A 13,691-nucleotide genomic window follows, 5' to 3' on the forward strand; every position below is an offset into this window, starting at 1 on the left:
CAAATATGGTGGACCATTTTCCAGTAAGAGGGGTGCATTTTCTCGTGGCAAAACTTCTAGAGGCAACATGCCAGCGGTTTTTTAAAGTTTTCTTTTTTAAAAAAAAAAACAAGCTATGATCTAGCAGGGTTACAGATTTGCAATTTGGATTTGCACTGAAACGCCACCTTTTTCAAGGGTGAATAATTCTGCAACCTTAGTCACACCACAGTTTCTCTGTCTTTTCAGCTGAAGGAAATTATTGGCTCATCTCATGGGTTTGGAGGGCAAATGAGCTAAGGAAGCGTTTCCTCTCCCCCCCCCCCCCGAGCAATAAATCTAATTAAATAAATATAGAAACAATAGGGCATTTAAAGACTTAGAAAAACTCCGCAGGGTTGTCAGCAGAAGCTTTGCGACAGCACACTGTTCGTTTATCCCAATCGTTGGCATTTGGTGCGTTCTTGAAGACTGCTTCCTGTACCTAAATCCCACCCCAAACAATGCATTTCAACACCATTTCCCCCAGTTCCAACATCCTCTGCTGTTCTATGAATAGACAGGCCTTTGTGATGGATTGTCCTGCAACAGGGAGACCCTTCCTCCATATCTTCCTTCCAATTCAGCTGCTGTTGTGTTTTTTCAATTAAATCTTAATCTTCGCCACACCAGCGCAGAGGGTTTGGCATTTATTTCTGCTAGAGCAAGCCGGTGCACAATTCAAAACCACAAGCAAAACGGGCTGCAAATAAATTCCTCAAGCGGTGAAACTGACAAGGTGATAAACCTGCTTCTTTAGGGCTGTGTCAGGGGAGAGACTGGAGGTGTGATTTCACGCCCAATGGCCATGGCTTCTTCCAGGAGAAAGCTAGGATGGCCAGGATTCAAAAGAACTTCACATAGGCTGCCGGCTTCACATAGGCTGCTGGCGTATACTTAGTTTTTAAGCAGTAGGCCACCTTTCCCTATGTCACATGGCAATCCGCTTTTTAACTTGAGGGGTTTATTTATTTTTTACCAGATCTGGCATGTAGGCCTTCTGGTCAAAGGGCAGAGAGAGTCAGAAAAGCAACCTGGGCATTCATACTGCTAAAAGAGGTATCAGCTGGCTGGCTCTGGAAAACCCAAAGGTTTGCAAAAGCATGGAAGAACTTTAAGGGGGAACCTAGCGGCAGGGACTAAAAATAGCCCAACGTGAACCCCAGTAGGATCAGTGCTCAGAGAATGGAGACAAGACAGCTGGTTGGAAAACTGGGAGAAGGAATGAATTGGAGTATCCTACAAAGGGGCCCGGCGGGCTGGCTGGCTGGCAAGTTGTAGATCCCACTTGTATAACTTCTAACTCGCGCTGCATAGATTTGGATCCCAGTTTTGCTTCACCTTCCCATCCCGCCCCAAGCCGATGTCTACTTTGCTCGACAATGTTTCCAAAGGTATGGCTGGTTTTTAATCCATTTGTATCCAGCGCCGGATCACTTCTGTGTGCTTTCCACAAAGATCAACATATTACAATGGATTCCTTCCCCACCCCTTACCCCCCATGCCAAGAAATTAAGAGAAAAACCAACACAGAATCACAAAATTGTAGGCTTGGACGATGGCCACGCCAAAAAACTACATTCTTGGAGCTCGCTTTCTGACAGGAACCGCAGCGCTCGAGTCTGTGGGACGGCAGGGAGCAAAAATAAGAAATATATACACTGAGGTTTGAACTTTTGACTGCTTTTTGTAGATATGCAATTCCAGGAGAGAGGGGAAATGTGTGAGATGTGTGTGTGTGAAATAGAGAGAGAGAGAGGGAGAATCAGCTTTAGATTCTGAATTGCCCTTATTTCATCCACGCCAGGGAATCCACCATACATAAAACACACACACTGCTCTAAAATTGCCAAGGACAACCCGGCTCCATCATATTTTGACAGCCCCAGAACTACCACATTTCCTACTTGTCATTGTTTCATGCGAATGAGAAAGCGGATGGGGGGGGTAGCACCCCAGGCTTCCATAGTCAGCCCTGGGAAAGACATCTCTCCCCCCCCCCCACAAAATCCCCAAGATAAAAGCCATAATCCATGGCATGCCAGGAATGGGGTTGCCCAAGTAGGTGAGGGATGCCCACCTGAAACGGTTGGGAGTCATCCTGTGGTCGCCCGAGTGCGCCCAAAGGATCACAGAAAACCAGGGAGAGGGAGAGATTTTACACCTGAAGGCTGTAAATCGCCGGAGGGGGCTTCAGACAAAAAGACCACTCCCTCTTCCCCCATTTCCTTGTCCTATTGTTCTCAATGGCAGAGTCCGAGAGGGGCCCCGGATCACCTTTTCCAGGAGGAGGTTACCGTGACCGGGATCCCGTGAAACCAGGAAAACCAGCCTGGCAGAACCAGGGAATATAATACACCTATTCTTTTCGAAATCGGGTGCCCTCTGCGCGCGCGCTGCCAAAGCGAAGCTCGAAGGAGTATCAGGATCAACTCGCCGTTTTGAGCAGCAGCAACGCTCCATTATTTTATTTCACTGATGAGAGGGAAAGCGAAGTGGAGCCGCTTACCTTGCAACTGCTTGAACCTCCCTTCCAGCTGATTGTAATTGTATGGCACCGAGGCGGGGCACGCGGGGGACAAGGGCACGGGCATGCCAGCCGGGTTCTGCACTTCCATGGAGGAGAGGGAGCCGCTCGGAGGTTAAGATCCCAGCATGCGAAAGGGAACGGATGCGCTTAAAAAGAGGAGGGAACCGGCGCAACCCACAGGTTGCTCCCAAAGACAAATCCAGGCGGATCCCAGTTTCCTCGGGCGCGTGGTGCCCTTTCGCTCCACGATTCCTTTAAAAATGAAAACAAATCCTTCTCCGATCTCAGTCACACCCGATTCGATTCAAAGCAGTCCGGCGGAGGATGGCATCCTATAGTGCGCGCGCGCGCGAACTTAAACCCGCGTGGGCTGCTGGCGATCCGAGTTGACTTCGGGTTGCAAGCTTTCTTTACTTGCAATCCGGATCCACGCAAAAAGAGACACAAAACAACCCGCCCAGGTTGCAAGTCCAGAGTCGAAGCGCGCGCGCGCGCCCGCCCGCCCGCGCTGCTTTTCGTGCTCCTTCCTTCCTCCCTCCCTCCCTCCTCTCCCCGCACCTCTCAGACCTTTCTGCTACTTTGCAAGATCCCCCAGTAGCCACTGGCGGCGTATTTAGTGGCGGTGATGTCACTGATTAGCATAAAGCATTGTGGAGGACTGTACCAATGGCGGGAGGCGGCGGGGTGGGGAGCGCAGGCGGTGGATCGCGCGCGCCGAGCGAGGCGGAGCTCGCTGGGGATCGGGAGCATCCGCGCGCAGGGGCGCCTCTCCAAAGGTCCCCGGAAAGGAGGCCGAGAGCTCGGGGCGCGCGCCCGTTCCCAAGCGGGAGGGGATGGGCACCTACTGGCGCACGCGGCCGAGAGGCAATGGTACCTTCCGAAAAGCAAGCTGGTAGAATTACGCTCTTTTGTTAAGAGCCTCATGTAACGGAAAAGTCTCAGATTACTATCGCCTGAAAAGGAGGGCACTTTTCCCTCCTTTATCTTCAGCGCTGCGCACTGGAAAGGAGAAAAGGGGAAAGATAGAAAGTAGCTAACTCTCCCGGGACAGAAACACTCATTCAGCATTTAGCACCGGGGGTTTCTTTAAAAAAAGAATTTTAAAAATCCTTAGAAATGCACACTTTTGGAAAACTATGAATGAGCCCACTTCACCCAGCAATTAAGTCCCATTTGATTTAATTGGAGATGCTAAATATTTTGACGTCTGGAAAGCCGGGCATGGACCTCGCCATCCAGTTGGGATCAGGCCTTCTGCTCATTTAGCAAATTACACTTGGAACATAATAGCAGTGTTTGCATTTCAGTGTCTTTCATTTAAAATGAGGGCTTTTCCTCTACTTTGCAAGGGCTTGGTATTTAAATGAAGTCTTTGGGGGGTAAGGGCACGTCAGCCCTTCCCAAGTGAGCATCCTGTAAGGGGGGCAGTTGTTGGCCGTGACAGATATGGCTGATCCTAAGATCACAGAATTGTAGAGTTGGAATGGGATCTTGAGGGTGAACCTGGTCTAACCCCCTGCAAATGAAGGAATTATTATCATTATCATTATTATTATTATTATTATTATTATTATTATTATTATTATTTATACCCCTCCCATCTGGCTAAATTTCCCCAGCCACTCTGGGCGGCTCCCAATCGAGTGTTAAAAACAATACAGCATTAAATACTAAAAACTTTCCTAAACAGGGCTGCCTTCAGATGTCTTTTAAAGATAAGATAGCTGCTTATTTCCTTCAGATCTGAAGGGAGGGTGTTCCACAGGGAGGGCGCCACTACCGAGAAGGCCCTCTGCCTGGTTCCCTGTAACCTCACATCTCACAATAAGGGAACTGCCAGAAGGCCCTCGGCGCTGGACCTCAGTGTCTGGGCTGAACGATGGGGGTGGAGACACTCCTTCAGGTAAACAGGACCGAGGCTGTTTAGGGCTTTAAAGGTCAGCACCAACACTTTGAATTGTGCTCAGAAACGGACTGGAATCTCAACCAGATCATCCATGACAGATGGCCATCCAACCTCTGCTTTAAAACTTCCAAGGAAAGAGAGCCCACCACCTCTTGTGGGAGTCCGTTCCGCTGTTGAACGGCTCTTACTGCCAGAAAGTTCTTCCTGATGTTTAGCAAGAGTCTCCTTTCTCGTAACTGGAATCCATTAGTTTGAGTCCTGAAGCAGAAGAAAGCAAGCTTCTCCCACCCTCCATGTGACAGCCCTTTAGATATTTGAAGCTGGCTATCAGATAATCCTCTGTACCAAAACGGGATAGATGCCTTTGATGGCCTTTCCCCCCCCCAGATTGGAAGCAGTCACAAAACAATGGATATATTCAAATTTCTGAAAGTAAGGAACCTGCTGCTGCTGTGATGCTGTAGGATACTTGGGGGAGGGGAGGAGAAACGATCCAGAAGTGAAGTTTAGTTTACAGCAGTGGAAACTTACATGCATGGTACATCTGTTGACTACTCAGATCCAATGACCCACAGTTGTTCAAGGAGAGATGGAAGTTCTGCTGCTGCACTTGATGACACGGTTTTAAGAACATAAAGAAATATGAAGAGCCTGCCAGATCAGACCAATGGCCTTTCTAATCCACCCTAGTGACCAACCAGATGTCCATGGGAAGGTCCTGAATGGGGTAATTGTGTACCTGAAGGACCAGGTGCGCAGCCTGGGAGTCATTTTGGACTCACAGCTGTCCATGGAGGGACAGGTTAATTCTGTGTCCAGGGCTCCACCTGGTACGCAGGCTAAGATCCTACCTGCCTGTGGACTGTCTTGCCAGAGTGGTGAATGTTCTAGTTATCTCCTGCTTGGACTACTGCAATGCGCTCTACGTGGGGCTACCTTTGAAGGTATCCCGGAAACTGCAATTAATCCAGAATGCGGCAGCTAGACTGGGAGTGGCTGCCAGGACCACATAACACCAGTCCTGAGAGATCTGCATTGGCTCCCAGTACGTTTTGAGCACAATTCAAAGTGTTGGTGCTGACCTTTAAAGCCCTAAACGGCCTCGGTCCTGGTTAGGTTGGGAGGAGCAGGGACCGAGCAACGGGAGCTCACCCCGTCGCTGGAATTCGAACCGCCGACCTTCTGATCAGCAAGTCCCAGGCTCTGTGGTTTAACCCACAGCGCCACCCGCGTCCCTCTGGAATAAGAGTTAAGAGTAAATGTCTCCTCCTTCTCCTCATTTCAACCAGTCCCTTGGAAATAAGGGCACTGGGTATTTCATCCTACACAGATCACTTCCCGTTGAACCCAAACCATGTGCTTGCATTTGCCTCCTTGCCGTGCTACAGGCTCCTGGTTGCACCAGCATTATTCACTGAGTACCCAAATTCCTTTCATTTGAGTCAGAGCTCCCGCCTCCCCCTCCTTCCTCCCCTTTTAACACTGCAAAATGTTGCCTTTGTTTGGTTTCTGTAGTTTTGCCATTTTTTTTAGTCATGCAGTAAATGCGAAACTAATTTTTTGTAGGAGAGACAGAATGGCACACAACACGGGGCATTCAGAATCGTGCATGCCCACTCTCTTCCAAAAGAGGAAGGCGGCCTACTCCAAGCACCCTGTTCTATGTGGGATGTGTGAGTTTATCCCCAAAACAAGATTCCTCATCAGAAAAGGGGTCTTGTTGACTTTGTCAGGGCTGCTGCTTCTTCAAGGATTTTAGAGATGGGGTATAAATCAATTTGGAGCACTTGTTACTCTGTTCTTGGTTTAGAAACATATGCAAAATTTCACAAAGGCTGTGGACAGATAAAATCAGATTCTAAATATATGGTTACAGTAGCCTTTTACTTAAACTTTGGGGTCCAGTGATCTAGTCAAGTCACAGTCCTATACACGACTCAGTCCTAATCTTGTTTACTCAGAAGTAAGTCCCTCTGAGCACAACAGTCCTTACTGTTTGGTTAACGGCATTTAGGGCTACAGTTCCAGTACACTCCTATGGCTTGTTTACTCAGAAGTAAGTGCCGCTCAGTTAATTCCTGTGATGTTGATGAAAAGTGATGGCAATGAAACCAAAATATGTGGTGCACGCCAAACATTCTCTGAGCGTTTAGCTGTCTAATGCAAAATTCAACGAATGCAATCCATTCCCCCCCCAATGGTGGGTTTCTGCTCCCCTGAAATATAATATGGGCAGAACCTTTCGGGATTGCTAACATTGCAAGACTGGAGTAGCAGAGTAAAACCTGGCCTTGTGCCTTAGAAAACAATGTGGCTGCATGCAGGGATTGCCAATAATAATAGTGGTAATCGCCTCATGCTTCATTTTCACTATGGCATCTATTTTGTGTGTTCCTGTGCGCTTCCAGTGCTGACAGAGAGTTCCATCTTCTAAAAAAGCATCAGCTTACGTGCCTCTGCTGAAGGCAAGATAGTGCTTTTAGTGGAACAATGTTCTGACCGTGGAATAGCAAATCCCTGTGTTTCCTCTAAAGCCCTTTCGCTGATAATCTTTGCCCTGCCAGCTGTCTCTGAAATAGACAGAATGCTGCACAGCATCTCTTCGGTGCTTTCTTTTTTTAAAAAAAATGAACAAACCATCCAATTCTCCCATTTAAAAAACAAACAAACAAAGAATGTGCATTCTATATCCAGCCTGGGAAGAACAGGATCATAAAACCAGGTTACCACAATAGTTGATCATCTGGATTTCCCTCCAGTTAAGGACAAAAGACGAGATCAGCTGGATCCATCAGTAGCCCAGCTTCTCAAGCATCGTCTTAAGAACATGAGAAGAGATTTGCTGGATCAGGCCAATGGCTGGCCCATCTAGCCTAGCACCCTGTTCTCACAGTGGCCAACCAGATACCCCAGTGAAGAAGAAGAAGAGTTTGGATTTGATATCCCGCTTTATCACTACCCGAAGGAGTCTCAAAGCAGCTAACATTCTCCTTTCCCTTCCTCCCCCACAACGGACACTCTGTGAGGTGAGTGGGGCTGAGAGACTTCAGAGAAGTGTGACTAGCCCAAGGTCACCCAGTAGCTGCATTTGGAGGAGCAGGGAATCGAACCCGGTTCACCAGATTACGAGACTACCACTCTAGCCACACTGGCCAGAGAGCTGTCGTGTTCACATCCCGCTTGGGAAGCATGCAAGCGGGATGTGAACACGACAGCTCTCTGGCCAGTCTAGCTAGTAGTCATGGGTGGCCCTCTCCTCTGCGAATTTCTCCAATCCTCTTTTGAAGCCACCCAAGTTGTTGGCCATCGCTCCTTCCTGCGGGTGCGAGTTCCATAGTTTAATTATGTACTGCGTGAAGAAGTACTTTAAAGTACGCTTGGACTACTGCAATGCGCTCTACGTGGGGCTACCTTTGAAGGTGATCCGGAAACTACAACTAATCCAGAATGCGGCAGCTAGACTGGTGACAGGGAGTGGCTGCCAAGACCACATAACAGCGGTCCTGAAAGACCTACATTAGTTCCCAGTACGTTTCCGAGCACAATTCAAAGTGTTGGTGCTGACCTTTAAAGCTCTAAATGGCCTCGGCCCAGTATACCCGAAGGAGCGTCTCCACCCCCATCGTTCAGCCCGGACACTGAGGTCCTGCGCTGAGGGCCTTCTGGCGGTTCCCTCACTCCGATAAGTGAGGTTACAGGGAACCAGGCAGAGGGCCTTCTTGGTAGTGGCGCCCACCCTGTGGAACACTCTCCCATCAGATTTGAAGGAAATAAACAACTGAATGCAGCCCTGTTTAGGGAAGTTTTTATGTTTGATGTTTTATCATGTTTTCAATATACTGTTGGGGGGTATAAATAAATGATTTGTTTGTTTGTTTTATTATTTATTGTGTGAGCACTGAATCTTCCAATGCTCCGCTGTTTCTCGATCTACAGTGGTACCTCGGGTTACAGATGCTTCAGGTTACAGACGCTTCACTAACCCAGAAATAGTACCTCGGGTTTAGAACTTTGCTTCAGGGTGAGAACAGAAATCGTGCAGCAGGAGGAGGAGGTCCCATTAGCTAAAGTGGTACCTCAGGTTAAGAACAGTTTCAGGAATTAAGTTCTTAACCCGAGGTACCACTGTACTTTCTTTGCAAAGGGAAGAGTAAAAGGGCAGTGCATGTGGCCACACTGTGGGAAGAAATACTTTGTGTCTGTGTTCTGAACCTACTGCTTATCAGTTTCATTTTAGCGTTAAGGCAGAGGGTAAACAATATACAGTATATCTCTCTCCAAACTATTTATGACTTTATAGGCCCCCATTTCCCCTCTATCTGGATGTCTGTTTGATTGCACCTGGAGCACCGTGCCTGAGCCAAGTTTCAGGAAAATCTAGCCGTTGATATATGTTATAGTAATATTAGCCTGATTTGTAACCCTAGACAAAGATTGGCTCTTTTGATACTCCCTCTACATCAGGATCTCCAATTGTGGCAACTGTTACGTTCCATTCCTGCTGTACTGAATCAACATCCCCAGCTAAGCCGGCAGTACATAACACCTGTAGGCACATCCATTCAACTGCCGGCGCCCCACCCTTGGCAAACAGGTGTTGCTATGCAAGTCTCCATGCTCTGTGACACCAAAGCACAGGTGAACAGGCACAGAGAAGAACTGTGTTTATAACCAAACAAGCGCCGCAGCCGCTTGCTTTTTAATGGCTTCTGGCAGAGGCAGCCAATTCCCGGGGCTTTCCAGTGTATTAAGAAGGCAAGGAAAGAAGAGAGAGATAGCCAAGGTTCATGAAATTATGCAGGCTGTTGGGAGTTTTCTTAATTAAGTAGGATATAAGTATGAATGAATGAATGAATGCAGACAATCAATCCCAGGCTCAATCCCAATGCTCTCTAGTAAAGGTAAAGGGACCACTGACCATGAGGTCCAGTCGTGACCGACTCTGGGGTTGCGGCGCTCATCTCGCTTTACTGGCCGAGGGAACTGGCGTACAGCTTCCGGGTCATGTGGCCAGCATGACTAAGCCGCTTCTGGCGAACCAGAGCAGCGCACAGAAACGCCGTTTACCTTCCCGCCGGAGTGGTACCTATTTATCTACTTGCACTTTGACGTGCTTTCGAACTGCTGGGTTGGCAGGAGCAGGGACCGAGCAATGGGAGCTCACCCCGTCGCGGGGATTCGAACCGCCGACCTTCTGATCAGCAAGTCCTAGGCTCTGGACCCAAATAACAGGGCTGGAAAACACATCAGCCTGGGACCATGTGGGAGGCCTGTTGCCGCCCTGGGAGTGGGCTGCTGCATGGCAAAAACTGAGAACATGGCACAAGTGAGGGAAAATCCAGCAATTAGTGCTTACTTCACAGCTTGGACCTTTGCCAGCTTGCATCTTGGAGGTGGGGGGCAAGGGGGTAGCTGTTGAAGCAAGTTCTTGCACAGTTCATTCAGTCCAAAATTGCTCCAAGGCTCAGATTTGCTTATTTTTCTGTTATTAAGCAATGCCTCAGACTGGTCACAAGGCGCTCACATGCTCTGAGACGCTTGCTTCTGGACTTTCAGGCTTCACATCTGTCATCTGTTTTAGCTGATCAAGCATGTCAATTAATGCCTCGCGGAGGAGGAGCGTTGACACCCCTGTGCTGGCCGAGCTTCTTCTCAAAGGTTGTTTTCTGCTGCTCCAGAGAAGCGGATATGGAGCAATGGTTCCAAACTACAGGAAAGAAGATTCCACCTAAACATTAGGAAGAGCTTCCTGACAGTAAGAGCTGTTCAACAGTGGAATTTGCTGCCAAGGAGTGTGGTGGAGTCTCCTTCTTTGGAGGTCTTTAAGCAGAGGTTTGACAACCATATGTCAGGAGTGCTCTGATGGTGTTTCCTGCTTGGCAGGGGGTTGGACTCGATGGCCTTGTGGTCTCTTCCAACTCTATGATTCTATGATTCAAAGCGCGGGGCAGTTTTCTTTACCGCGTAGAAGACCCAGGGGCTGCCCCATTTTATCCTCAAAACGATACTGTAGGCTAAGTCAGGCGTACGGAAAGATGACCACTGAGCAACATGTCTGGACAGGGCTGCCACCCTAGTCCAAGTGCCGCAGCCCAGCCAAAGAGTCTTGCAGCATGTTAGAGGCTAACAAATTACTTACACATCGCAGTTGAGGCAGGTTACATCTACTGCACAAAAGCTTATGCCTTGATAAATGTGTTATTGTTTATGATGTCACAGGACTTTCTGAAATTAACCATTCTCTCATACTATAGAGCCAAACTGCGGGAGGCAGTGGAAGGCAGGAGTGCCTGTCGTGCTCTGGTCCATGGAGTCACGAAGAGTCGGACACAACTAAACAACTAAACAACATACTAAAGGCCCTTCCAGATGCCCTTTTTTAATTGTGCATATACTGAAAGGTAGGAGGGACAGCAAGGGAGGTAATAATTTGAACCAGGGTGCCAATTTCAAGGAAACCATTGAGTGTGAGGAGTGGGTGTGTGTGAACCCAGATAAGGCAACTTGATCCAGAGTCTGAAGTATCTGAAGAAGTGTGCATGCACACAAAAGCTTATACCCAGAACAAACTTAGTTGGTTTCTAAGGTGTTACTGGACATTTTTTTAAATTTTTTAATTTATTTTGATCCAGAGTGGAAGCACTTGATTGTCTTACCAAAATCTTTAGCCTTCATCAACCTAGCACCCTCCAGCTGTTTTGAACTACAATATCCATGAGACTGGCAAGAGTTGTGTCCAGAACTGCTTCCAAAGACTGAAGTTTTGTCTAGATTGACCGCACATGCTCAAGATCACACCCAAGTAATTAATCTGGAATAGCTACCACTCCCTGGGGCCATTTAGCTCTTTAACATTTACAGACAGAATAGAGGGGAACTCAGCACTCAACTGTTCCTTAAAAACAAAGGTCCCATTCTTAAATTACAAAACCACAGTTGCAATCATCGTCGCTGCTCCACCACTCCAGAAAAGTTGATCTTCCTCCAGATCATGGAGGAAGAACAAGACAAGGGATGCATACATACAATGCTTTTAAAGCACATTCAAAGCACATTTCTCCACCTCAGATTTCTGGGCATTGTAGGGTTGCTACAGGGTTGTAGGGCATTGGTAAGCTACAGGTTCGAAGCAATGATTCTTCAACATCAACTTCATTGGACTGGTTATGTGCGGATGCCTGATTATCGTCTTCCAAAGCAACTACCGTATTTTTCGCTCTATAAGACGCACCAGACCACAAGACGCACCTAGTTTTTGGAGGAGGAAAACAAGAAAAAAAAATTCTGAATCTCAGAAGCCAGAAGAGCAAGAGGGATCGCTGTGCAGTGAAAGCAGCAATCCCTCTTGCTGTTCTGGCTTCTGGGATAGCTGCACAGCCTGCATTCGCTCCATAAGACGCACACACATTTCCCCTTACTTTTTAGGAGGGGAAAAGTGAGTCTTATAGAGCAAAAAATACGGTACCCTATTCCGAACTTAAAAATGGAAAGTGTAATGCTGGTGGTCAACAAAAGAGGTTTAAAATTCTCTCAAGGCAAATCTAAAAAAAAGGTAGTATAAACACTGACAACTGAGAAACACTGGCCTGCAAGCGCTCCAATTGGAGAACAGCCTTTACCAAAGGTGTCGTGGACTTTGATAATGCTCAAACTCAGGACAAAATGGAGAAACATGCTAAGAGGAAGGCATGTTTGGCAAACCCTCACCGTGATCAACTCCCGCCCAGAAACCTATGTTTCCACTATGGAAGGATGTATGGATCCAGAATTGGCCTCCACAGTTACTTATGGACCCACTGTTAAGACCGTGCTTATGGAAGACAATCTTACTCGGCTGTGAGTGATCGCCAAAGAAGAAGAAGACAGTGTCTAGAATTCTTGAAGGGAAATAATGTGCTTCGAATGTGCACACAGCATCTCTCCTTGCCCATAATCCAGCATCTAGCAAGTGAGGAGCTCTTCCAACGTGATTTTGCCCCACCCCCAGCTTGGTTTCCACATTCAAGCAGTAACAGAGCAACCCTTGATGGGGCCACAGAAAGCAGCAACCACACCACTCCCATAATATAAGGCTCCAGTTGTGTGCCAGCGTTGTCGAGGAGTGCTTAGGGATAATTAAGCAATTTGAAGACATCTTATGGGCCCTGAGGTATTTGACTCACAAGTCTGGAATGGATAATTTCTCTAGTCTTCAGGGTGACACTAAAAAAGTATACCGTTAAGTCTGAGGGCTGCAGGAACCCAGTCAATCCACTTGGCCTGGGATTAACATCATCTGCAAAACAATTTGATGGATTTAGAGAAACCCAAAGTACAATTTGTGGGGGTGTTGGCCCAAAGCTACTGCCGTTTAATTATACAATGTTTGTTCTTAAATGTAAAAAATGCGGCTCAGCCCTTTAGAAAAATTCTCATTAAACGGACTTGGAGATAGATTTTGGGAGTAAAATAAAAACAAATCCGGACTTCTAAAATATTTCCAGGTGTTGGACATGACCGAACGCTTTGCCTTCATACTTTGAAAGGCAGTTCTACAATAGCAACGTGGCCTAGCCACTTATTTTTTTATAGATAAAAAACAAAAAACTGCCATTCTCAGGATTCCCAGCCACATTCTCCAACTTTCACACAGAAATTCCTTGTGGCTGGATATTTACTAAACAGTGAGCCTGAAGGTTGTGGAGAAATAGTTGAAAACATGCATCTAGCTTCTGTTGAAGGCTCAGTCAGAGACATTGATAGGTCCTTAAAATGTTTTGGGCAAAGGCCTATACCATAAATTGTTATTTAAATTTGCACATGTGCTAATTTGTAGGTATAGCTGGAAATAGAGGCCAACTTTTGGGAGGGAAAGCCAACCTATATGAAAAGTAAAATTTAAAAGAAATACACAAGAAGCAAGCAAAGGATGCGTGAGGAAGCTGTCTTATACGCTCAAAAAATAGTGGAATCTTCTTCCTTGGAGGTTTCTAAGGAGAGGTTGGATGGCCACCAGTCATGGATGATTTAGCTGAGATTCCTGCATTGCAGGGGGTTGGACTAGATGACCCTCGGGGTCCCTTCCACCTTACTTTTCCCACCCCAACCTGGCCACAGTGATCCATGCGACGGTCATCTCCTGGCTTGACTACTGTAATTCGCTCTACACGGGGCTGCCCTTGAAGCTGACTCAGAAACTCCAGAGGGTGCAGAATGCAGCAGCGAGGCTCCTCACGGGGTCTCTGCCATGGGAGCATA

General features: G+C 47.3%; 1 protein-coding gene across 3 annotated transcripts in view; it reads right to left on the reverse strand.

The window, feature by feature from the left end:
* Positions 1 to 13,691, reverse strand: part of SPTBN1 (spectrin beta, non-erythrocytic 1) — a 218,559-nt gene that overhangs the window by 131,325 nt on the left and 73,543 nt on the right. The window contains exon 1 of one of the 3 annotated variants that reach the window (XM_081903578.1): positions 2,528 to 3,069. The exons of the other annotated variants lie outside the window; for them this stretch is intronic. Coding sequence (XP_081759704.1) covers positions 2,528 to 2,636 — 109 coding nt within the window. The 5' untranslated portion in view covers positions 2,637 to 3,069. Of the gene's footprint in view, positions 1 to 2,527; positions 3,070 to 13,691 lie in introns of those variants that run through there. 3 annotated transcript variants of the gene reach the window in all.

This window comes from Podarcis melisellensis, assembly GCF_964234715.1.
Source record: "Podarcis melisellensis genome assembly, chromosome: 3".
NCBI lineage: Eukaryota > Metazoa > Chordata > Lepidosauria > Squamata > Lacertidae > Podarcis > Podarcis melisellensis.